General features: G+C 38.9%; 2 protein-coding genes across 2 annotated transcripts in view; both read left to right on the top strand.

The window, feature by feature from the left end:
• LOC140926362 (uncharacterized) overlaps positions 1 to 16912 on the top strand; it is a 28142-nt gene extending 11230 nt beyond the window's left edge. The window contains exons 2-7 of the mRNA XM_073376114.1: positions 7967 to 8038; positions 8134 to 8208; positions 12352 to 12569; positions 13327 to 13455; positions 13967 to 15529; positions 15974 to 16912. Coding sequence (XP_073232215.1) covers positions 7967 to 8038; positions 8134 to 8208; positions 12352 to 12569; positions 13327 to 13455; positions 13967 to 15529; positions 15974 to 16368 — 2452 coding nt within the window. The 3' untranslated portion in view covers positions 16369 to 16912. The remainder of the gene's footprint in view (positions 1 to 7966; positions 8039 to 8133; positions 8209 to 12351; positions 12570 to 13326; positions 13456 to 13966; positions 15530 to 15973) is intronic.
• A 6820-nt stretch (positions 16913 to 23732) lies between these two features.
• Positions 23733 to 26389, top strand: LOC140927160 (uncharacterized). The gene has a single exon (XM_073376811.1). It carries the CDS (start codon positions 23761 to 23763, stop codon positions 25951 to 25953), a length of 2193 nt encoding a protein of 730 aa, XP_073232912.1. The 5' UTR covers positions 23733 to 23760; the 3' UTR covers positions 25954 to 26389.
• The last annotated feature ends 633 nt before the right edge of the window (positions 26390 to 27022 follow it).

The following is a 27022-nucleotide window of genomic DNA, read 5'->3' on the forward strand; positions in this document are numbered from 1 at the left end:
AATTGTCGCTCATGTTTTTATGAAGCACTTAGTGAGTGAAACAGGTTATTTCAATTTTTAAAGTTTCACGGTTAAAAATTTTTCCTAACTTTGCTTAAGGGTTTGAACGTCAAATTCCAATAAGTAGATTTTGAGATATCGCCGTTTGTTTACATTACCTTTGAAAGTCATCAAACAAGTACTCTCACATGATTCCTTAAGAAAACATGTTCAACACTTGTGCGTTCGCTTAGACTACACGATATAACAAAAGGGACAAAAACAAAAACTGACATTTCTGGGCCCCCTTCTGGGCTATTTCAGCTTGCCCTCCATTTCATTCTTGAAAAGCTACAAATGTTCAATGTTTAAATCAATTTTGTTGTCTATTCCAAGCAAAATCCTGACATTTATCAGCCCGAGAAAAAAATAGTTTTTTGCTAGTTATTTTTTAGTGTTATGTAAGCCCTTTCGAGGTACTTTTTGACTGCATTTCACTCAACTTATAAACATTTCTAGACTAAAATGACACCGGTTTGAAACTTTACGGGGTCAGATTAATGAATAAATGTTCTAAAATTTGCGTCATTTTAAATTTGGACTCGGTGAAACTACTTCTAGGGACCACTCATTTGTTTCTTTAAAACTGGATTACTGCAACAGTATTCCTCACGGACTACCCTCCTATGAGCTAGAGAAACTAGAACGGCTGCAAAATACAGCCGCAAGGCTAACTGTTAGGGCAGTTCACTTTAATCTTAAAGAGTTTGCAATGGCTCCCATTAGAATAAAAGAATTAACTTTAAGATTCTGTTGGTCACTTACAAAATCCTCCATGGCTTTGCTCCAATCTATTTAAATGAGCTGCTAATTAATTGCACACCTCACCGTTTACTATGGTCAAGCAGCTTTAATCTGCTATCTATTCCAAAGACTACAACGGTTACCTATGGCGACAGATCCTTCTCAATCATTGCACCAAAGATTTTGAATGACCTACCTATTACAATCAAACAGTGCTCCTTAGTTGACTCTTTTAAATAGAGATTAAAAACTTACCTTTTTAACCGTGTTTATTGTTAGATTAGGTGAATTTTTTTTTGTAAAAAGCATTGAGACTTCCATGCGTTGTGAAATGCGTGTTTAAGCACCTTGTTATTATTAATAATAATAATAATAATAATAATATTATTATCATCCTCCTCATCATCATTATTATTATTATTATTATTATTATTATTATTATTATTGTTACAAGTGATACCGGCAAAAGTAAATTATTATATATTTTACACTATATAGAGCTTCGAGTTTAAACCTTAAAATTATTTGATAAAAAAGGATCAGCTTTTTCGTTTTTCTTCGGTGCCGCATATTTATACGACGAAGTCATGGTTCGAGGTTGTCCGCTATAGTGAGAAGTGATTCCATTTGCTTTTATTGAAATGGATGGATGAAAATTGATCCCTCTTTTTGATAATTAATCATGTCCAGTGACCGACAAATCATTTCATAGATAAAGTAAAATGAACTATTGCAGCTGATTCTTAAGTCGCGGCACAAGCCGATTAATATAATGGATTGAAAAAGAGGGATACGAATTGCTCTCACTGAAAAGAAAAGAACAACTTAATAGACTTTATCAGGGTTTTCGACGCCATCTTGACGAGTAGGCAACCGCGAGAGAAATTACAATGTTTGTATGAGAATCTAATGTCGAATAATTTCCGTTAAATGGCTGTTCTAAAAGAAATAAGAGGTGTAAACTAAACCTACAAAGCAAAGGATTAGGGGCACCCAACGACAATTTTCGGAAAATATCTGTTCGCAACACGATTTGCGATCTAGAATTTTCGGAATATTTTGTTGTAAAGTTTCTTGCTTGCCTGCCTCTCCTAGGACTTTCGAACATCTAAAAAACGGTAAAATTGCCCACTTTTTAACGGATATTTACCCTTAAAAGGTCACCTAGAATTTTCGGGAGCCTTTTTTCTGGCTGGAATTTTCGAAGAGGTAAGTTTTGTTCCCTATAATTTTCGGAGCACTAGACGTTCAGCTAGGAAATCCGAACAGATGGAAAATTTCTAGGGGATAAGAATATGCCTATATCTACCATTTAAACGCTAAAATACGTTTAACAATGGTACGTTTAGGTGGAACTATATTGTCGTTGGGTGCCCCTTAACGATTGTACCAAAAGATTTTTGGGCCGTACCTGTGCTTAAATTTCTCCTGAGGCTTGCTTCATATTTTCCATATATTTGTCTGTAATTTTTCCCAGGACTTTCTTACAGACAAATATATAGAAAATTTTAAAAAGTGGTTCTAGGTCTTCTAGCGCATATAACGCCCTCAATTTTTTTTTAGTAGAATCCTTAGGAGTGAAGCTTTAGTTTACAATTCGTTTTTTTTTTTTTTTTTTTTTCAGAACAGCCGTTTTATGGAAATGATTCGACATTATAATTATTCTCATACAAACACTGCAATTTCTCACTCCGGTTTGCCTACTCGTCACGATGGAGTCGAAAACCGTGACAAGGTCTATAACAGCCTGCAAACCACTAAGCTGAAACTTATGTCATGTTAGGCCCCCTTTACACGTGGAATTTCTCATGAGTTCCGAACACCGGCCTATTTTAGTCGATGAAAGTACAGATTAAATACGGCAGTTGATTCAGACGTCGGATATGATGGTGCCGAATTTAACTCCGTTTGTTGCAAATATTCCCAGTCTCTAGAAAAAATTTTTTTATCCAATATGGATAGGTTTCTATAATTAATATTCGGTACATGTGAAATGCGACTTCTAAATCAAGTCTTGAACCTACGTCGAATTTTCGACTGTTTCAGTCGCAGATTCGGCAAAGTCGTATTTAATTTGAAACTGTCGAATTTAGTTCAATGATTCAAGACATCCCATCTAGAAGCAGTTACCTCTCGAATTAAACTAGGCACATATGAAAATCGACGATTGAGCTGGGTAACGTTAACAGTGTCCAGTATTACTAAAAATACCGGTAGATAGGCTATGATACATACTGCATTTTTTTATATTCCTGTAAACTTTGCTTTCAATTTGCCACATTATGTCACTAGCTATATGCACCACACAGGTAAAAAAGAGAGTAAAAAAGGGATTTTAAAAAAGAAAAAAACTTTCTTCTCTATGGTAATCTAACTGAGCCTTAAGTACAGGCTATAATCATTCAATGCAAATTTTTCTTCCATTTCATTGGCCGAAAGCTCACCACGTGACCTGCAAATAACTGCCTACAAATAATAGTCTGCTCATGCACAATATCGTCCAACTGTGTTTGGCTACAAATAATATTCTGCTCATCCTTCTTGCGATCTTTCTTGCGTGAAAAAAAGCAGATAGCTTCGCTTCCCGAAGATATTCATTAAAAAAAAAAGACTTGGAGATCGAATGATAAAACAATTATTAAACTCGGTTATCGCAAAATATCGTGATTTGTCAGTGTCTCGCAGATCCATCATTTGCCTCAGCCTTCGGCTTTGGCAAATGATTGATCTGCTCGCCGCTGACAAATCACGATATTTTGCTCAACCTCGTTCGTCCAATAATTGTTAATTGTTTGTAGAAAGAAGCGTAGACCATTTCAGTCTTATTAATTTATTTGTTTCGAAGAAAATACTTTTTTTTTTCCTTTGTTGTGCCAAATCTCAGGCATCTAGGAAGCAACCAGCTGGAGATAATTGGTGCCAATTTCTTCAGAAATCTCACTTCAGTCACACACCTGTAAGTATATCAAGATTAAGCAGAGATGTTTCAAATCTAGTTTTCAGAAGATGAAATTCTAAGAAGCACATGCGAAATAACCTATCATGATCGTAGACCCTGAGGGGCAGCCAGCTGGGTCGACAGCTGAGGAAACTTTCGTAGCGCTGTTTCTGCGGACCCGACTGAGGAGGATGAAGTGCTTTTCGTCTCCGATTTAATTTACTAACATCACGAAAGAAATCAATGCATCCAATGCTTAAGCAGGAATAAAATAATGATAATTATCATAAAATTGTAATCGTTATCATAATCATAATCTTAATCTTAATGGTAATCGTAATCATTATCATTACCATTATCATATTCATAATCATTATCAGAATCATAATCATAATCTTAATAACATGGTGTCTGGAGATAAATATGCAAGTGAAAATTTTGGAGAACACCAAAGGAGTGCCAAAGAAGCACGAGCCGCAAGCTTTTCACTGAAGCTTTCTTACAAAGCTAATTGAAGTTGCTAATTTTACTGTTAGGATTAACCAACCCTTATTGGTTGAATCAAAAGCTTTTGACTGATTCATTTTTTCCTTATATAACATAGTTTTCTGGGAGATAATCAGTTGACTGAAATCTCTGAGGGAATCGGAACTATGACCAGTCTGCGGTTCTTGTAAGTTGGGTAGCATATCTTCATCGCACAGATATGTATATGTCATGGTCTGCTGAGTAATATAATATGGTTGTAACTGCCTTAGTGAAGGGAACATATCTGTTTTCTTTGTAATTATAGTCAACTCTCTCTTAACGAACACCTCGATCAAGAAGGACACCTTGCTAAAACGGACACCTAGAGTTGGTCCCTCCCTTTTTTGCTCCCTCTTGTTGACTCTATCAAACGAGTGTCTCTCTAAGACGGACACTTAGGGCGCTTTCCATTCAACAAAAATTCCGGTTTGAAATTTCGGAAACTTCACGTGCTCAATGGAACGGTACATTCCGGTTGCACAGACCCGACCCAAGCCACCGTGCGTTTTGTTGCTTCGCAGCACACTCATAATTACGCTCTAAAAGAGAAAAGTAAAAACTGTTTATATCCTAAAGAACACTCGACTGTCGAAAAGGGGCGGTGGAAAACTAAAGGCGGAGGAATCCTATTTCGTGTAGAAAGCCTATGAATGCAATTGAAGGTAAAAAATTCTTGTGAATTGAAGCGATACATTTCTCAGAATATTCGAACGATTCGAAGCAATTCCTGGAACTGTACGGTAAATAAATTCGGTGTTTTAGCCAATTTGTATTCAGCCAGGCTTTGTTGTATTCATTTCAGCTTAATTGATACATTGCTTTAGTTAAATATCGTCGACAGGTTTCAGACAAATAATACGCAGATTCTCACGGACTTTTATACAACTGTAGCTTGATTTCACACACTTTTTTTCACCTACGTTTCGTGTTGCGTCAGTTATTTGACACTGTTAATGGCAAATATCAAAAATCGAAAAAAGTTGCAACTGATTTAAACTATTTGAGATGTCATGTTTTACTCACAGCACTTCATTTTCCATTGGAAACTACTTGGTCTTGTAAGCAGGATAGAAAAGAGCGGTACTGGGGACAACAATTTTGGCAAATGGAAAGGGACATTTCGGTCCGACCGACCGAAATGACCAGACCGGTCACGGTGGACCACCTTCAAAGCTGGTCCCGAATATTCCGGTCGGACCAAACCGAAATGGTCCGTTCCATTTGATTTACCAACCGAAATTAACGGAATTTTGAGTTGAATGGAAAGCGCCCTTAGTGACGGTCCCAAAGATGTCCGTCTTAGAGAGATTTGACTGCATACACAAACTTTAGTCTCACCTTCTTAAGACAGGTGTTTAACATCTGAGATCTAACCAATTATCAACAGGTCACCATAGAAAGTGTGGTATATTGCTTTTATAAAATAACTTTTAATAGAATGGAGTATTTAGGCAAAAAATATGGTTCTAGTACCGTGATCAAGTCACGTCTTCTCTCTAAAGTCATCATAAGCCAATCATGACTCACGATTTAATAGCGTTGAACTTTCTCAAAACTCATACAGTTCAGTCAAACAATAAACAGCAGCACTTCAAAACACGAGTTTTTGCACTCATTACATGATAACTTATGAAAGCTGTTTTACAGGAAAAGTCAACACATATTCGTGCGAACGTACAATGAAAGAATACGTTCATGGTTTGTTTACTACAGAAGTAGAAATCAATTGAACATCAGACTGTACGTAGCTGTATTTTGTTGAGTCGATCCGTAAGAATTTCGTTGTTACAGACGGAACTGACAGCTATTGTAATAGAGGACTTCATTCACTTTTTACAAGCCGCAGTGGTTTAAGATCTGTTTTCTGGACTTAATCATGATCAAGAAATGCTGCGGTAACGACGTGGCTGCATTTGCGAAGTTGTCGCATGTAACTTTATATGAACGTACAGCGACCGATGGAAATATGTCAGTGGTGGAGAAAGGTTTCTTTGCCGTAGTCACATATTGGCGTTAATATTTGTCGATTCGTGAAGTGAGGTGGTTTGAGGTAGGTTATGGCATCGATATCACAGAATAATTTGTGCAAATGTTGGAAAAAACCAGCCCAAAACTCTGACATCTTTCATCATCGTTGGCAGCTTGTTTACAACCTACAGCGGCCGATTTTGTACCATATCTTGATCAGAGATCTCTTTTTGGAACAATTTCTTTCATTAAGGAATTTAAGTTTGAGATAAAATAAATCAAGAATGCTAAAACTATCCGTTTTGTTGCTGGTTGGCACATTGTTAAGTTTTCCTAGAGACTTTGTACACCAGAAATTCACACAGTTGTTGTCTTTCTCTGCGATTTGGCATCGTCGTGAAATGTAAACTGTTTTCCAGCTTTGTACTTTATAACTTCTAAAGCTATGGCAGTAGCGAATTGTGACGCTCAGTAATAAAATGTGGAAACCAACGCTTTTAATATTAAGAAGGGCTGGGTAAGTAACTTGTTCTGTTTTTTAGCGTTTCTAAAGTCGTTGTTTGTAGATCAATAGCCGGTTTTGTTTATGGCTCGTGGTCCGGTTGCCTTTTTCTATGGGTTTACCGGTATAATAAACCATAGGTTTTTGACCAATCAGATCACGCGTACTATCTCAGTTATTTTATAAATTCTTGTACTATTCAATTTGTCACCAGGGCCCGGTTGTTCAAACGTTGGATAGCGCTATCCACTGGATAAATCACTATCCAGTGGATAAGTATTTGGGAAACCAATTGCACTATCCACTGGATAAAGATTTATCCATCGGATAGCGCTATCCACCTTTTGAACAACTGGGGCCAGATGGTTAAAATAAGTAAGGTAAATTCGTAGTTCGTGACACGCGCCATGATCATGATTCTGATACTGGAAGACGCTGATTACTGAAATAAATATTTTGCGATCAGTGTCATTGAACGTTTGCACCTCTTATAGGTGAAAAGCCGACAAAAGCCGCAACTTTAGTTGGATTTTTTGCTGCTTTGAGCCGTTCCCCTTCTAGTGATATCCCAGTTCTGCATTTCTACACCTTCCTCTTTTCCATAACTAGTTTTATGATAAAGTTCAGAAAAAATGCGCGCCTTGAGTAGTTGAAAAAGCGTGCTTTACGAGAGCACATATGTATAAAACATAGCGCTATGTGTCTCGCCATCAGCCAATAGTTTGTTTTGAAAGTTAGAAAGTAATGTGTGGGATTTAACCGAATTCTTTGTCATTAAAGCAATGAAAAAGGTTTGACCTTGCCCCGTTTTGGTGTAAAGCACTTAGGAAGCAGCTAGAGCACTATACATGAAGTAGGGAGAAACGCTCGACTGCGTCTCGTGTTTCACCCTATACTTCTTTCGTTCTCCAGTGGCTTCCTACGTGCTTTACAACAGAACAGAGCACAGTAAAGGCTTCTTTGTTTTTTAAATAGCAAATTATTTTTAAACAATTGAAGGTATTAAAAGCTAATTAGTGCATCTCGCTAGGTACAAAAGGTAAGTTTTATTAGTAGCGAAGCGTACGCACATAGTGAGAAACTACTCACATTAAGATAGTAATCGTTACAGTCATCACGACGTTCACCGTAAGCAGTAAACATGTACACACTTAACACCTAACGTAACATTCATGATACAGGGATTTCGTTGTTCTATATGCTCCATTGCATTCGTATAACAACATTTGTACTTCTCAATTTCGCAGATTGCTTAATGACAACCGTCTCACCAAGATTCCAGACAACGCTTTCTTAAATCTTAAAAAGTTGGAACTGCTGTAAGTTTTTTTGTAATCATTGATTTTAGCTAACAATGTGGTCCTCTCCTTTGCTTTTCTCATACACGTTTCCTACTTCTTTGTTTTCCTCACAGCATCCTTTCCGATAATAAAATTAAAGATGTTGGATCCAAGGCGCTTATTGTTAAAAAGTCCTCTGGTTTCAGAATGTAAGTACTGCAGTATAGAACGTCTCGTCTGTCCTGTAACTAAGGGAGCACCTTTCGTCTCTTTCACGAAAACACCAAGTTTTCCCCAAGGCAAAGCAATATAGTTGTAAACTCTCGTAAGCGACGTCAACTATTTTTGGATGTTCTGATTTAGCGTTGTTTAAGCACAGACCATGACTTGATTTGGTAATGAACTTAATATTGGACATTTATGTTATGATCAATTGACAGCTGCCAAAATAGGATACCGGCTAACCAGTGTATCGCGGCCTCAGGTGTACAACTCATTTTTAAGGTTCTCGGCTGACCAGCTAAGGCATTCCAAGTGATCGCAGGCTCAGAAAACTTTCGTTTAGCAAGACAGTTCTTAAAGGGACGCGATCACGGTTATGCGCATGCGCGCCGTTTGTCACTTCAGAATAAATTTGTTGGGTCAACACTAAATTCGAAATCGCCATTACTGGTGCAATCATTGAAAATCCTTCGTTTTATTCCGACATCCGTCGCTTTGGCTGGCCTAGTTATACTTCGGTAGTGGTGATTAACGTGTGCTTGCGTTGTTTGACTGGTTACGTTTTAAGAAGACGCAAAAAATAATGTTTTGATCAGAAGAGCATCGTGGCCGTCCGGCAACAGGACGTTCTCAAGAGTCTTTGGAGATAGAGAAGCTTAGCCGATCGATCTGGTATGGTTCTAGGAGTAGCGTGTGGCTTACGAAAAGAATACACGACACTTGGAAAGTGGTTAAAGGCATGAGTTCGTTCAACTTTGATTTGATTTTTGACTCCGGCCTGTAGTTATACCGCAACAGGCCGCGCGATCTTCACCGATCTGGTACACTTGAAATGTTCCTTGTATCTTTGCTTTACGATCGTATATGTTTAAGAATTGATGTTTTTAAATAAATTATTGCCTGAATATTCTGTTTATAATCCAGTTTCTTTATGTGTTCTACTCGATAACATTTGTTTTGTGGAACACTGACTGATGCAACGCGAATGAATTTGTTCATTTGCTGATAAGCAATTGAAATTTATGCTCAATTAAGGATAATCTTTATACTCATACGTTGTGTGTTTTTGTCACCGGTCAGGCGCTATTTGTAAGTGTTTCTGGGTTTATATAAGGCGAACTGAGAGAACAGTAAATTGTTTGCTGATCGGTGACTGCTTTGTTAGCGTGGGTACGACCTCGTAAAAATACACGTTGGTAAATGTTTATTTCAAAGCAGGACAGGGCTGTAATCTTATTCTTATCGGCTGCAACATATATCTGAGGAGTAGCAAAGAATAAAATTGAATTATGGGGTATATAAAATCAAACCAAATGCCCGGAAATACTCTCGCGTCGCGAACAATGAATTTGAATTTTGTAAATTTACTTGCGTGTGTTTAACTCGCTTCCGATTGGTTTAAAAACAATCAGCTACTGTCAGAACTTAAACATGCGCATTATCGTGAACCAGTCCTTTTAAAAGAACCCACGAGAGCTTCACTTTTAGCCTTGGCTAAATCTATATATTACATGCAACAGATACATGATACGAACAGCTTTAAGATCCCTCGACCTCGATTCACTGGAAGGTGTGGCAACAACCAAAATGTAAGTTTAAACTATTTTTAGTTTCTTTTACAACTTAAGCTAGGTGGTCGGAAAAATGTGCAAAGTAATAAGTATTTTAATACTTATTACGTATTTAAAAATATGGATTGCGCAAGCGTGTTAACCTCGCAGTTCTATTTTAACCCTTTGCAGTTGTAAGAGGCTACCGAGTAAAAGCCTGTTAAAGTTTTTTTTTTATAGAACTCTTCCGTCTATTTATATTTGCCTTAACCCGCTGTAACTTGTGTGGACCGAAATGGAAAATTGCAAACGAGAAAGAACAAAAACAAAAGAGGCCATAACAGACCACTTTCTCTTCTACCCTTTCGACTAAAAAGGTCAAACTCAACCAATTGACCCTTACCTTGCAGAAATGTGAGCGATGGCCAAATTGCTTCAATGACTTTAAAGAACAACATGGGAGATATGCTCTGCAAAATTCATCTGTAAGTATCTTTAATATTATTATTATTATTATTATTATTATTACTATTACAAGTGATACCGGTAAAAGTATATACTATATAAGCTTCGAGTTTCAACCATAAAATAACTTGATGAAAAAGGGTTAGCTTTTAAGTCTTTCTTCGGTGCCGCATATTTCTTCGACGAAGTCATGGTTCGAGGTTGTCCGCTATAGTGAGAAGTGATTCTATTTGCTTTTATTGAAATGGGTGGATGAAAATTGATTGTTCTTTTTGATGCACAAATCATGTCAACTGATTCTTAAGTCGCGGCACAAGCCGATTAATAAAATGGATTTACAAAGAGAGATACGAATTGCTCTTACTGAAAAGAAAGCAACAACTTAATAACAGCCTGCAAACCACTAAGCTGAAACTTATCTCATGTTAGGCCCCTTCCACCAGTGGAATTTGTTATGAGTGCTTAACACCTATTTTAGTCGATGAAGGTAATTAAATACGGCAGTTGATTCAGATGTCGGATATGACGGTGCCGAATTTAACTCTTTTTGTTGTAAATATTTCCAGTCTCTAGAAAAATTTTTATCCAGTATGGGTAAGGGTTTCTATAATTAACGCATTATATTGGGCAAGTGTAAAATGCGACTTCTATAGATCAAATGTTGAACCTAAGTCGAATTTTCGACTGTTTCCCTTGCAGATTCGATAAAGTCGTATTTAATTTGGTGATTCGGACGTTCCTATTTCAAAGCAGTTACCTCTCGAATTAAATTAGGCACCTGTGAAAATCGGTATTTGAGTTGGGTAGTGATAACATTGTCCAGTATTAATAAAAATAGTTAATGCCTGTGGCTGCCCTCGAAAGTCGTACTTGGCATCCGAAGGAGTTTCGTTGTTATTCACAAGAAAAAGAGAAAAACTTGAATCGTCAGATCTTTCCTTTATCTCCAAATAATCTTTAACTCTTCAGTTCTTCAGTTCTTTAGATAATAACTTAGTCTGCCTTTTAATACACGATACGGATGAGCGAAGGATTACATGGATTGTAAACCTAAATCACACATGTGATAAACAAGAACATGGCGGCAACTAGCACGAGTCCTAAGCAAAATGGTAACAACCGCTGACCATGAATACTAAAAACTCCTTACTACAGCACTGCTGTAGTAACAATGCCACTATCTACTGAACCACCTCGATAAACGCTGACATATCGAGTTTAAACGAGGTATATATTCCTTCTCTGTTGTGATTGACAGTTTTCAAGGATGACTTTCTCGGTTTTTTTAATTTCCGTGTAGAATTAAATCTTTAACTGATCGAAGCTAGACGTAAAGCTTACAATAAACCCGTTAATACTCTTTCAGGCTTGGTTCATGCCGGGTAACGTTTAATAAATTTATGAACTATTGATCGCTGTCTGAACCGTATGACCGTACGATTCTCTCCCTGCTCGTAAGGTGTCTTTTCATAGGTCGGGGAAAACATTAATACAACATTGTTCATCATTATTTCCATTTTTTTAGGTTAGGGGAGCAGACCATTTAGATTTAGGGTTAGAAAAGCTGGTACACGACTTCTCTCCCTGGAATGAAGAGAAACAATAAGGCCGCCAAATTCATCGTTTTAGTTTTTAAAGTTCTCCTTTGTTAATAGCCTGCGAACAGCAGACGCATTTCCGGTCGTCGCTTCTCTACCTCCTTCTCCCGCGGCATGTGTGCCCCTTGCTTTAAGTTTACCTTATTGAATTTACTGGCACACAGATCAGGGTAAGTCGTGATCCGCCTTCCCCGCGCATGCCGTGGGAGAACTGCCTTGCGGTTCCCAGCCCGAACAGTTCCCACATGTGTTGTGTGGAGCTGTCGGTTAAAGGAGTGCTTGCACTCACCTCGGCAGTAAAGGGTCTTTGATACACGGGGATTTTCCCCGTTCATTGACCCAACGGTTATGCCATACTGATGAGCCCTAATAAGGGCGAAACAGCTGTCCATGGCTGCCACTGCCCGGGTGATATGGCTGTGCGCATGCGTGAGGTACTGGCCAGGCCGTGGGTTGGTGTATGTATGCCCCTGCAACTGTTTTTCATGTTTTGTTTTTTTGTCAATATCTAATTCAGGGGAGTTGGAAACAGTGATAACGACTATTTCGACGTGGAACGCTTTGAAAAATATTACACAAGCCCCTCTGTGGCTATCTTACGACGGTCGCTTCAACAATCAGGGTTTGCAAACGAAACAGTTATGCAAAAGTACGTAAGGTACTTTCCCTGCCCTACAGGAACATTTGTCAATGCATCAATTAAAGATTGGCCGAGCTGTGAACTTTGCCCTCCAGGTAAATTTTTGCCATGTGATCTGACGTTAGCCAATGTTCCATCATCCATATCTCTGTCTCTCTCTCTCTCTCTCTCAAGTTTCAGACTTTAGTTTTGTTGTTGTTGTCGTTGTTTTCTTCAATATGTATATTTCGTACGTTCATTCATGTCTATATTCACTAATCCATTGATCCATTTTAATCGTTCTTTCCCTTTGTCCGTTTTCTTCTCTTTTCTTTGATCGTCCGGTCCAACAACCACTTCGTCTATCCATTGGTCTACGTTAGGTATTGCTTCTTTTACTTTCAGTCCCTAGCCATAAATCTGTTCATTGCAATTATTCATGCTTCTCCAGTAACATCTTTTCCTTTGACGCCTTGTTATTCATCTTCCTCAATCCATTTCTTATATTATGGGCGTGTTCGATTGATATTCCTCCGGAATAAGAGTAAATGAAATACCCTCGGTAAATCACTTGTTTTGGTATTCATTGCATTGAAATATCTAGAAATCTGCTTGATTATGATATTATGGGCGTGTTCGATTGATCTTCCTCCGGAATAAGAGTAAATGAAATACCCTCGGTAAATCACTTGTTTTGGCATTCATTACATTGAAATATCTAGAAATCTGCTTGAAATAAAATATTTCAATGAAAGTAAGGTTTGAAAACAAAACTTTTGCGAATTATTTTTTCGGAAAAAGGGCGATCGACCACGCCCTAACCATGTTAAGCAATAAGAATCTTTTCATTCCTGTTAATGTTTCATTTTGCAGGCGGATATTTTTCGGACTCCTTAGCTTTTGTAAGCAAACTAGGCTGTAAAAAGTGTCCAAATGGAACATACGTTTCTCTCTACAATAGACCAGGGACACATGCATTAAACTGCACCGCGTGCCCTCAAGGTAACGACGCAATCCCAAGTATTGCTAAAGGGTAATGATAATTGTACAGCAATTTGATTTAAAATGTTCTAAGAAGTGAAGATAGATTTTATTGAACCAAAAATTGATTCCACAATCTCCTTTTAACGTTTAGAAATTTTTCGAGCGCTGCCATTTTAAATTTTGTGAAGTCAATTGATCGCTGCGGTTGGGTCTTGACAACAGCAGTCACCAAATGAGGTCAATATTAATCTCCTACCCAGACCTCTCTCTGCCAAAGACAGAGTGAGATCTGGGTACGAGATTTTGTCAGATTGATACAAAAGGCGACACGCAGGAAATCTAAAAAAAATTCGTGTCATGTCTACGTAGAAAAAATTGAAATTCTTTATAACAAATTGCTCTGACAGTCGTGGTTTCCCAAGAGAGCTGTAGAAAAATTGATTTTAAAAAATCGATTTTTGGCCTTTTTATCTATTTATGGACGTTTTCTTCAATTAACTGTTATGCTATCCTTGACTCCTTTACAAAGGAACAGACACCAATTCGTTCGCTGGATTTCGTGCATGCAAATGCTTGGATGGTTTTCATCGCACTCACATGTTTAAAGGCTGTCAGCGATGTGATAAACAAGGGTGGAAATGCGAAAATGACTACATTACACTTAAGAAGGGCTATTGGTGGAAATGGTCCAATGACTCCGTCAAAGGCCTCTATGAGAACTACACCTTAAATCTGTTGTCATCAAATCCTTCCTTCGACAGTAACAGAGTCCAATACAATTATTCGTTGCCTATGCCACATGAATGCCCAAGAAATGAATCATGCGAGGGCGGTCTGAACTCCAAATGTGGACAGGGCTATGAAGGGCCCCTCTGTGAAGTTTGTAGCCATGAGTATTACAAACACCTTCAGAATTGCAAGAAGTGTCCAACAAAGGCTTGGATGGCGGGTCAATTGACCATCACCTTCGTTTTGCTGCTGCTCCTTGTAGTGGTAGTAGTTTGGACGAGCATTAAGAAAAACAAAGAGAACAGAGAGCGCGCTTTGGTTGACATAATTTTGGCCAGGCTAAAAGTCGTCATTGGTTTCTATCAGGTTACGTTTGGCATACTGGATGCTTTCACTTTCATTAAGTGGCCTGATTCCCTGGCTGCCATAGCAGAATATTCCGAAATGCTTCAACTAAATGTTCTTCAGATTGCTCCAATTCATTGTCTATTTCCTCAGTTAAAAGTGGATGCATTTGGGAGTTTGTTTGCTATCCTCGCAATGAATGCAGCTGCCGTTACAGTGGCTGGGACATCTTATGGAATAAAAAGGCTTTTGATGATCTTCAAAAGTCGTCACCTGGAAAATGATGCGGAAGCCAAGCAGATTTCAAAAAGCAAGGAGCTTATCTACAGAAATCTTTTTTTCTTCTTGTTTGTTACTTATCTTAGCACCTGCTCAAAAACAGCAAACGTCCTTCCCCTTGCCTGCCGCAAGATTTGTTATGAAGATAACGGTAAAGGTTGCTTCAAATATCTAAAAGCAGACTTTACTATTGAATGCGATAGTCCAGGATACAAGCGCTTGGTTTCTGTGGCATATTTTGCAATTGCATACATCGTCTTTTTGCCTCTTGCCTCTTACCTCTTTCTCTGGAAACAAAACAGGAAAGTCAAAGCATCGTTAAACGACTCTGGACAAAAGCAAACTTTTGGAAAAGAATTGGCGGCAGGGATGAGGTTTCTTTCTGAAAATTACACAGCCAGGTCATGGTATTGGGAGCTTGTCGAGACAGTTCGCAAAGTTATATTGACATCTGGCTTGATTCTCGTGGGAGGGGAGAGCAGGGCATACGTTGGATTGGCTTGCGTTATTTCAGGGCTGTATGGAATGTTTTTTGCCTACGTGAGACCAGTAGAAGATCCATTTGAAAACAAACTGATGCTTACTTCTCTTGCTGTTACGTTCGTCAATCTGGGCATTGGAGCTGTCAGCAAAATTCCCAAAGAAAATGTTCCAGCGGCGATAGATCCGTATGTGGACTCTGTTATGTTCAACATATTGGTGATTGCTGCCAACACTCTTGTGATCGGATTACTTGTTGGTGAGTAAGCTGAAGATTGAGACCACGAGAAGCCTCTCTTTTTTCTTAGTCCGCCGAGGAGAAACGCGATAGACACAAAAATGACCACGCGCGTGACTGAAGCCGCCACCCTCGCTTCTCGCGCCTCTCTCGCGGCTTCTTCGCTCGACGCTTATGCGCGCGTGCACTCCCCTTACTAAATTTTCCCCTCCCTCTACCCCTACCTTCCTGATTGGGAAACTCTCTCCCCTCCTCCTCTCCCTCTCCCTTCTTTTTTTTTTTTTTTTTAGCTCTCCTTCCAGCTTTCGTTCATTAACTCGAGCAAAAAAGCTTGCTACGCACACTAAAGTAGCCGCAGCAACAATGCATCAATTAAAGCTACCAGCCCTGTATTGCAAACGCAGGCTGTATTGTGTTGTTTCTAGTATGCAAATTTTCCTTACTTTCTTGATGTCTTTATTTCAGTTCAGTACTCGGTCTACCTTTACCATTTCATTCAAAAATGGAGAAAAAATCCCCAATGGTCCATGTCCTGTTGCCTAGCAATGCTTCTTCCTCTTAACGACCTACAGGGAGAAATCCGAGGAATGATGGGGCGGAATGTTCTGAGGCAGCAATTTCAAAGTGGACGAATAGCTATGCCCTCCGTGGCTGGCGCCGTGAAGGACACTGGGGCTATTGACTTTCAGCTTGAAGAGCAGGAATTAACTGAAGTTGCGCCAGACAGCATGGGTGGCCATGACGACAGCTCGCACAGTCCGCAAATTGTCACGGACCCCTCAGATCTCTGTATAACTGACTTTGCTTTATCACCTGTTGTTGTTCATTACCGCTCGAATAGAAGGGAGACCTCAGTGTAGGAATAAATGACAAAGGATGCTTACAATTTACATGGGAAACCAGAAATTCTGGTTGGAAAATCAAATAGTTCGCGCCGGCATTCCATTTAGGAAGTTTCAGAAAATATGGTCAGTGGTTTCAGGCTATTTAACTTTTCCACTATATTTAGTCTGTCCAGCTTATTTGGGTATAATTTGTGGCTTGTAGTTCTCCCACCGCCTCTGATTTGATACTTTGATATTTCTTAACAAGATTTCCACCCTTGTGGTTTGTGTAAATGCATAGTAAGCAACTGAAGAATTGAAAAAATATTTTCGGAAGAAAGAACATAAGTTAGATAACAGAACGTTGTACATTCATTTTGTGACTGTACTTTGAATACAGGAGTAGAGCTGGTTCCATATGCATGATTAATTTAGAAGTGTAATATTTAATAAATAAAGATTACTGAGGCATTTTCAAAACGACATACATGGTGTGGCAAACCATGAAATTAGTAAAAGCCCTTGAATGCAGAGGTTCACTCAACGTAAATAAAGCTGACTCATTCTTTCTTGCCGGATCTCTAATGCTAGTTATCAGTAATCCTTTTCATGGCGGTTCTTTTTCAATAAAGCAGTTGTGTAGTCAAGCTGCCAAGGTCAGCAAGCTCTAAGATACATTGTATTCTAGCATAGAACTTTACGGGCTTATTGTCTTTAGCAGGCTAGTACGATCCACAGCATTGGCCAACTTTTTCAATGCACTATTCATGGCTAAGAGTTCGCACGTGCAACGCTAAGCTGTCTAAGTCTTGTAGTACAGGCTTTTCCACTGGCTATGCCAGCAGCCGTTTGTCTAGCTATAAAAGCCTAGAACAAGTGTTCAGAGTTCACTCGGGTTCTGTTATTCAGCAAGGTGAGCGCTCAGTATATTATTGCTGTAAAATTTTTCCCTCCCTCCCTTTAAGGAGATGAGGTTTGGGCTTTGCTTTGTGCTATGCCATCAAATAAACTAGGGACACTCCTCGGCGGTGCGGTTAAGTCTGCGGAGCGACTTCCCCCAAGCTTGTTGGCCGCGTTGCCGTTTAATATCGCCTGCAAACCGATACTCTTGTCCGATCCAGCACGTGCTGTATTGCCTTCAGTTCGTAGTGCTGGGAAGATTAGTGATGTTCTTTGTCACGCCATCGCCGGAAGTCGCACAGGCTAACCTAGCGCAAGGCAGTGCTCCCCCATTAACGCCAACTTGTCATTATTTAGTTACTGCGTTTAACATGCATCGCAAAGGAACAGATACATTAAGAAATGCTAATGCCAGACGTTACTTGAAGTGAGAATTAAAACAAAACTGACTGCAAGGCTGGCAATATGGCAAAGGGCTGATTTATTTGAGGCCAGTAATTCGGCTAATAAAATTAGCTTGCCTTTAAGATGTATTTTTTTGGCATTTCTTCGACGATCAAGTTATAAGCTGTTTCAGGGATCACTTTTACCCTGACAAAACAGCCGACATTTCGCGACGCCACCACAAGTCTCCCCGCGAAAACAGGTCTGAAAAACGATCGCAGAAAACGCGACACCATTTAGATCTGGATCTGGAAAATTTCCTTTAACTACTCATAAGCACTACCCGGATCGCGTCATCAGTATGGAATTTCTGCGCACGTTTCTCGGTGGTGAGGTCGCGAAATGTCGGCTGTTTTCGTCTCTCAGGCTTTTTTTTGAAGTTATAGCTCGATCACCCGTTAGCGATAGTACTGAAGTCCTTTTTCCTCTAATATCCTGTAAGTTCTGTTATTTAACCGTTGTATTCTAGTTCTATACCGATATATTCAAGGATTTTGTCTTTTTTGGGAGACGGTTAGTGCGCTTATTTGAATGGGTGGCTTATTTGCTTGCTTGATATTTTTTCAGCCTCAAAAAGGGCGGCTTATTCGAAAGTGGGCGCATATTTGCAGGAGGACTTATGTGAATTCGAGCAGTTACAGCAAGCGTAAAAAGAGAAGCTGACAACATTCTTTGTCGAAACTGCGTCGTTTGCGCCGTTGAGTTTTGCCATACTACTTAGGGCACTTTCCATTTGCCAGGAACAGTCCAGTCGTAAAGAGAGTTCCACTATTAATCAGAACTATCCAGCCAGATCAGTATTTGCACGGCAGTGACGGGTTTTAGTTAAAATTTCGATAAAAATATTTGGAAAGCGCCCTCATAATATTGTTTCTACCGTATTTATGCAGTATATAGATTTAGTCAGGGCTAAAAGGGAAGCTTTCATTAATAAATTTATTATATAAATCAAACAACAAACTTGCAATCCACAAATCAGTTAACTTAAGGGCACATTCATGTGCCTCTTGAGGTAAAGGCTTTGTGATTTTAGAGTGAAACATCTTACATCGAGTTGATAGCCTTGTATGTACACCCAAAAAATACAGGAGCCGGCTCCTGAAAATAGCAATCATCCTCGATCTCATTCAAGAGCTATAATGGCTCTTGATTACAGTAGATTAAGCCTGGAAAACAAATTCTTGCATGGAAAACAAATCAGGCCCAATTTTTTGCATTCGACAAGTTTACTTTACAAAATCTTGCCAACAAATTTGGGGGTCTGTAAACCAACCTTTTATATAATTTTTATACATCACATCTGAGGTGAAACAGTACTATGAGGCACTGTATTTATCATACAGACCTTGGACAGAATGCAGTATTTCACAATTTTTCAAGACAAATTGCACCCAGTCAATATTGAGGACGATCAATCCTGGGCTTTTTAATAGCGAAACCGTTCAAAAAATTTCCAAAGTAACCTATACGGCCAGCCGGTTCTCATTTTCGACAAGCGCCAAACTTGCAGTGCGAGCTGTGTCGAGTGTTTGAATGAACATTAATAGAGTTACGCTTCAACATAATAAAGAATTTATTATGTTTATTCTTTTATTTAATGGGTTTATAACGTTTGATACGCGCGGCATTTTAAGTTCTCCTCCAAGCGATGTTCATGAACGACTGAAAACAAACCGCAGAGCGATTAAATTTGCAAAAGAGCCCGGAGTTTGCTTGTTTCAAAGATGAACTCAAAACAAGAAAATCGCTCAAAGTTTTCTTTCTACAGCCAAATTTATAACTAAATATCCTTCGGAACGTTTATTTCTATCTGCGGTGAGAAGGTATATCTAAAGGCTTTTTAAAGTTCTGCCAAATCTTACAAACGCGCATAAACTTGCCGCATAACTGTGATCGACTTCATGAAATTAGATATAAAAAAACAAACATCAAATACAATAATTACTCAGGCATACCAGTTGAGATGCAGCTCCTGAAAACTATATATCAAGTAAGACCAGAATCGCTTGAGACTTTCCAACCCTCTTACGTATCAAGCAACGTGAAAAACGAAAACGATGCCATCCGAAATCGGATTTCCGACTTTGACAAGCGACGCATTTCTCAACCAAAAAACCAATAAACAAACCAGCTATGAATAACAGAAGACTCTTGATAGCAGCTGCATTTCATTTTGTACATCAAGTGGAAAAAGAGAGTTAAATACATCACAAGTTGACGCAAAACTCTGTTAGCTTCAGCTGTCAACACTGGACGAAAAAAAGGGATTTGCTTTAAATTTGCTCAGCGCAAATATGATGCAAATTTGTGCAAACTGGGGAATAAATCTGAGCACACCTTTTACACCGGGGTGTAAATAGGTATGCAAATTGAGGTATGCCTCTGAGTCAATAGCCCATTCGGCCTTCGGCCTCCTGCATGGGCTATTGACTCACAGCAAGAGAGGATAAAGGGGACAGAGAAGGCATCCCCCATACACACCCTATTCCATAGGTAATTCGTCTCGAGTTATTTTTAGAATCGGGATAAAGTTACCTCGCGCGCTGCGTGGATGTTTCGTGGAGGTTTCGCATGACTAAACGACGTGCAAAACATGTCGGGCGGAAGGCAATGAAAGCGTAAAGAGATCGAGAACATTTCTGAATATTTAAGCGAAATGAGTCGGCGCTCACCTGGGAAAAGGGAATCGCTGGACTCTTTGACAACCCGTGAAACCAGTTTAACTCGAAGTTGTCGTAACCTCAGTGCTTTAATAAAATGAGAAATTTCGCCGGTCTATTGAAACCGGTCGTTTGTACAATAAAGCAAGTAGGATGCCAAGTGATATTTTTGTTGAATAATAAAAGACTAATAAAAGAATAAATATCAAACCACAAATTGCCCTCTTCAAACTGTAAATTATAAATGATCCTGAGAGAATATACAGTGTGTTAAAGATTTCCCTGCTGTACTGTTAGCTCTATACTCTCTTCCATTTCGCTGACACCGCTTTGGTAGAAATCTCTCTTAGTCGTTTTCGTTGACAAAACGAATAGCAATATCGCTCTCCGCGTCTTCCACCATTTTTTCAGCGTCAATTCGTGAAGGACGCGTGGCTCTGAGCGTGGGTCATCCACGCCGAACACATTCGCGCTCTGTGATTGGCTGTTGTCTAATCCCCCTTGGGATCTGTGGTCTTAAAAATAACTCGAGACGAATTACCTATGGAATAGGGTGTGTATGGGGGATGCCTTCTCTGTCCCCTTTATCCTCTCTTGCTCACAGCCCATTCGGGCTCGAGGAATAATTGTTAAATATTTCCGATTTATTACTACATCACCTTTTCCTTATCGCCAAACGATATATTTACACATGTAAGTTAAATAATTTCAACCCTGTGCTACAGGTTTATATACAAACCGTTATGGACTCCATGAATTTGAAAAAGAGGTTGCATCTAACATTAACAATATATCCTTCAAAAACAAATGGAGCCCTCTTAAACTTTGCTCCTCGGACAATTTGCTGGTTTTCAGTGTCACGTCATTCAAAGTAGATCAAAATAAAAATCAAAACCGTTCAATACTAGATAAAATCCAGAACCTGGGAAATAAAAAGGAGGGAAATACGCAAAGTCCCTCGCCAAGATTTAGGCCAGAGGAATATTTCGTATACGAGATATCCGAAGAAATGTTTTCACAAAATTAATAGAGATTTGTATGGAGACGCCATGCTGATGCTCACCTGGATGGGCTCCAACATGGCGGACGGAAACCAACAAAAACATCTGTTACCGAGTTTTGCTACAAAAGCGTGAATTTATTCTTCGAGGAACTCTTAAAACTTTGTAACTTTGTAACTTTGTAACTTTATTTGATTTACCACAAAATACAAATAACGATAAAACAAGACAGTTACACAAAAGCAAATGAAAGTGGCGAGGAAGCCCAAAAAGAAACCATGAGGCCTATAGACATTGGGCTCCCTCAAAGTAAAAATACAGTTAACAGTAACAGTAAGGCCAGGATCGAAAGTAAAATACAATGAAGGTAAGTATAACTTAACTAATTACATAGACTGAGTTGACAAAATATAAAGTATGGTACATGTAACAATAAGTATAAAAATAATATCAGACATGTGAAGAAATAAAACTATTTACTACAAGATTTATAACTAATAATTCATATATAATTTTTTTTTCAATTTCGTTTTGAATAAGTGGAGAGAATTAGATTCTTTAATATCATTTTCTATAGAGTTATAATAAGTAGGTCCTTGGAAACTGACAGAAAATTTACGAAGGTTTGTTCTACAAGAAGGAAGGTGAAAATCGTTCGCGTGTCTAGTGGCATAGCTATGGACTTGTTTGTTTAAAGAAAAATAATTGTTGAACTTTGAAGGCAAAAGAGAATGGTTAAGAGAAAACATAAGTTTACCCAATTCTAGCTGTCTAATATCGGAAAGTTTTAGTAGCTCTAATTCTTTGAAAATAGGGTCTGAATGAGAATCGAAAGTAGATTTAGAAATAATTCTGATAACTCGCTTTTGCAAAGAGACAAGACGGCGAAGATTGGTTTTGTACGTAGATCCCCAGACAATAATACAGTAATGAAGATAAGGATAAACTAAACAATAATAAAGAGTTTTTAGACAGGGTTTAGGTGGAAAAAATCTTGCTCTATTAATGACACCTATTGCTTTCGAGATTTTACGAGCTACTTGCGAAATGTGCGGTTTCCAAGACAGATGTTCATCAAGGACTACACCGAGGAAGACCGTTTCCTTAACCTGTTCGATTCTCTGTTCATTTATGCATACTTGCATTGGAAAATGATACCTTTTCTGTCTAGGTTTAAATAACATAAAGTTTGTTTTCTTCAGGTTTAAGGAGAGTTTGTTTGCCTTTAACCAAGTGGATAATTTATTAAGTTCGGAATTGAGTGAGGTTGCCAGGTAGACAGGATCTTTATGGGACATAAATAAATTAGTATCATCAGCGAATAAAATCAGCTCGACGAGCGTCGATACGTTGTTTAAATCATTAATATAGAGCAAGAAAAACAAGGGGCCCAAAATGGATCCCTGGCGGACACCACAGCAGATAGTTTGAGGAGAGGAGCATTGACCGTTAACTTGAACGAATTGCAACCTGTTGGAGAGGTAGCTTCTAACCCAGTCCAGAGCCACGCCACGTATACCATAGTGTTCGAGTTTGTCAAGCAGAATATTATGATCGACGGTATCAAAGGCCTTAGAAAGATCAAGGAAAACGCCAACGGCATGTTCATTGCGATCAAGAGCAAGGGAGATTTTTTCATATAGGTCAATCAATGCTAACGAAGTTGAATGATTTTTCCTGAAGCCAAACATTAAAGTAATACTTTTTCTAATACATGAACTGTTTAGATAGCAAAATTGCCTGAAATAAGTGATACATGACAGCTCCCTTGGCCATCATGTAAATGCCGCGTCACGCAAAAGCTTAGAAATTCAAGCGTACTCTATCACAAAACAGAACCCTTTAGAAGCGAAAATTTGTATGAAAATTAGTTTTCAGCTGCTCTAATACATCGTGAAAGTAAAATCTCGGTGGGATAGATAGTTTTGTAGTTTGAATTTTGGTGACGTCATGTGAAAACCAACAATAAACTTGCTGATATTCAGTAAATCCAAAAGTTCCAAAAGTTAAAGTGATGCAGAAACAAGTGCAAATACAGAGCACCTTTTAGTTAGTAGGATAGACTCTTTATGTTTATGTTGTATCGTGTTTTTATCGTGCAATTTTGCAATTGGTAGTCAAATTTGTAATTAGTTGTAAATGCTGTAACATCGTATTTTGCCTTTCTCTCTTGTACGTTGTTTTTATTTTCCCTCCATGTAAATGTAAGTATTGTCATAAGAAGAGTAGTAAATAATACATGTTATTTAAAAAAAGGAAGGATTAGCTATGGGGCTCCGCCCACGCGCGCGCGCGTGGAGCTCTGCTAAAAAGTCGCAACAAAAAAAAACACGTCATGTATGCACGATGAATGCCCCTCCCTGTCTGGGAGACTAAGTTCCAGTTGTCTGTAAAAACAACATGGCAACGAACAGGAAGCATTAATGATGAAGTTTTATGTCCATTTTGACGGCCCTCCTGCGTTCACCCTGGTTTACAAATGGGGTAGTGGTAAAAAGGGAAACGTTAAGCTCTTGCTGGATGTATTTCTAGCTGCTTTCAACGAAAGATGCCGTCCTTTGACCAAGCTTTCTCTCGACGACATTTCACTTGTAGACAGGAAGAAAGCCTTACTACCATTTGAGAAAGACGTTGTTTCAGTCATCAAGGATGGCTTAGATCTCTTCGTTGTTTTAAAAGAGTTTTCTAAAGCAAAGGAAAGACGAAAAAATATCGTGGAAACCTTAGTACAGACTACTGCTTCTTCAATTCATCTGCTGTCTGTGAAAGAGAAAGGTGAAAAACAATCCAGAATAGTAAAAACCACAGTGGGTTCTGAGAAAGATCTGAGTACCGGTGGATCTGTTACAAACACTTGTCTCACTCTTCTGGACCTCAAAAAGCTGGGCAGTCTGAGAAATGCAGCCCACATTTGTACCCAAGCCTTGCAAGTTGAAACAAACAACTCATCTGCTCTTTCGTGCTTGGCTGAAATTTACTTAGAAGCCGGACGTGCAAAATTAGCATTAGAGTATATTGAGGCAGCAATTCAAGTTAAACCCAATGATACAGCTTTGAACTTTATCCTTGGAAGTTGTCTAGCTGAAGTTGGAAGATTTAAGGAGGCAAGGGATGCCTATTTGAAATACATGGATCATGTAGAAACCATTGGAGCTTCTCAAGGGCAGAAACATGACATCCAAGCTGCCATTGCCAACACTTTTGCCATGGAGGGAAAAATTGAAATGGCAGGGAAGCTCTTTGCAGATGTGCTGAGAGAAAATGACACTCATGTGGCAAGTTTAAAAGGGTTTGCTACTTGCACTTCAGCGATGTCTGAAAAGGACTTACATGAGGCAATAACTATCATGATAACTGCACTGGTACTCAGCAAAGGTGAACATAATATTAGAAGAGAGGTTGCCAAGCTGATTAGCCGGCCTGGTGGATTGGATGTATTTAGAAATCAAATGCGTGAAACTTGGGAATCATCCGAATCAATGATGTTCATGGCTGACATTCTGCGTGAATCAGGTGCAATAACACAAGCTTTAGAATTAGTTGAACATGCCAGTCAGCTGTCACCTTGTGATCCTGGCATCTGCCTTTACCTTGTCCATACTTATGAAATTCTAAATGAGTATAACAAGGCTTTCCAAGTTGCTTGTTCCTTCATAAAGAGAAATGATGCCCTTAAAATTGCAAACATTTCATTCTCTCAGATTGCGCCATTCCTTCTGCAGGTTGATGAAGGTATCTATCTAAACAATGCAGCAGTAAAAGAATTGCCAGAATGTAGCGGTCAAGATTATGTTGGAGCAGTTTTGGAATCTGAATTTCAACAGTTGGGACTGTTGTTTACACTGGTGAAAATCTTGTTTGTGAAAGGAGCACTCAACCTTGTGAAGCCTTTGCTACCAGTTCTGGATAAACTTCATAGTGGAAGAGACCTACACCTCACATTGCTACGAAATGAAGCTGCATTTTATTCATGCATTAGTCATTTGATGAATGTGCCATTTACATGTATGCCATTACCAATGAAACAAGAGTTTATTTATTTTGCTTCTGACAGTCACTGTTTGTCACCTGCGTGGAGAGTGATCAATTACAGAGATCAACCACATGTCATTCATCCCTTACTGGCTACTGGTGTGAAAATCTGGCACATTAGAAAGGAAGGATGCTTTTACCCTAAATTTTCCCTCTTAAATGCATTGAAGGAAGTTCCAAATGGCTCTCATGTCATTTTCAACATTGGAGAAATTGATTGTCGTGAAGGCCTTTTACGTGCAGTACACAACTGCAAGTATGACACAATAGAGGAAGCAATTTCAGCCACTGTAGAAATCTACATTCGATTTCTTCAGGAGCAAACAGAGCAGTGCGGTTTTGTGACTTTTGTCCACCCCATATTTCCTGTCTTGGATGAGACAAGGGCTGTGGTGTTAAAATTCAACCAGAAACTTGAAGAGCATGTAAAGAAGTGCAGTGGGTTGCACTGGCTTAATCTTTTGAATGAATTGTTTGTAAAGGAACACTCTGAATTCAACAGTGAATACAAACTTGATGGCACTCATGTTCACCCAAAGTATGTCTCTCTGTTGGAGAGGGCATTGAAAGAGGCATTTAATTAGTCAATTAACAGTCCCTTGTGTACATTGAGTCAATTTTACTCTCAATGAGGAGTAGTGGCCTTAACCAACTGCACTCATTGGTTGATTTGGATTTTGGCATTTTTTAAATATGTGAATTTTAACATGTAGCTAATTTCAAGAATGTTATTGATCCAAAAACTCATGTAATGAAGTCTATTTTATGTACAAGTTATTATAGAAAGTGGTTACCACCACTTCTTTATGGGCTCTGCTTTGAGGCATTTAATCATTTTCACCTGAAATAAATTAAGGGTTTCAAGAAGTATGCCATACCCCCTGCCAAATTTTCCAAGTAGATTTTCCAGTCTCAATTCATCACCACTTTAGAAATGAGAAGGAAACTGGGTCGAGTTAACCTTTGCAACGACTTCTGGAACTGTTACCAGGGACAAGGAAAAAAATTGGCCAAAAGCTGACAGGCATGCTCCCTGTAATAATCCCAGAAATAGTTGTGGGATGCTCTTGGTGGGGGGGGGGGGGACTCCGCATATGAAAGGGGTGGGGATGCTCGTCAGAAATTGTGAATTAAACCCCTAAAGGTGACCGATCTGGGCGTGGCATGGTGGTGGTGGCGTGGTGGTATATATTTTTATATTTTTCGTGTGCAACCCTAAATGAGACCTTCACGGCTAAATGATGATGGCGTTTTGCCCAGAACACCGTAAATGAGACCAAAATCCGAAATTTACACCCCTAAGTGAGACGATGAGCATCCCCCCCCCCCTCCCCCGGGGCACTTGGTTTCAGTTCCCTTCAGTTCTTAATTTGGTGAATAGCTTTTTGTAAGGAATGAAACCTGCTAGTTTGGCCCCAAGAGAAACTGAAAACAATGGTTATTCAAAATGTTGGGGTGACAAACAGAGAGCATTATGGTATGTTATGGTGTTTTCTGTAGTGGTCAATTATTGAAGTCATTGTTGTAAGGTATTCATCATTATATATGACAAAAACAATACAGTATTAATTTACTCATTGGACCAATGCCCTCAAATAAGCACCACCTCCATATAAGTGATAATGCAACGCATTGACTTTAGTTTGACTTTAG

This window comes from Porites lutea, chromosome 2, assembly GCF_958299795.1.
Source record: "Porites lutea chromosome 2, jaPorLute2.1, whole genome shotgun sequence".
NCBI classification, from domain to species: domain Eukaryota; kingdom Metazoa; phylum Cnidaria; class Anthozoa; order Scleractinia; family Poritidae; genus Porites; species Porites lutea.

Excerpts from the sequence above, each read along its gene's own strand:
- LOC140927160 (XM_073376811.1), top strand. The coding sequence starts at position 23,761 with ATGATGAAGTTTTATGTCCATTTTGACGGCCCTCCTGCGTTCACCCTG.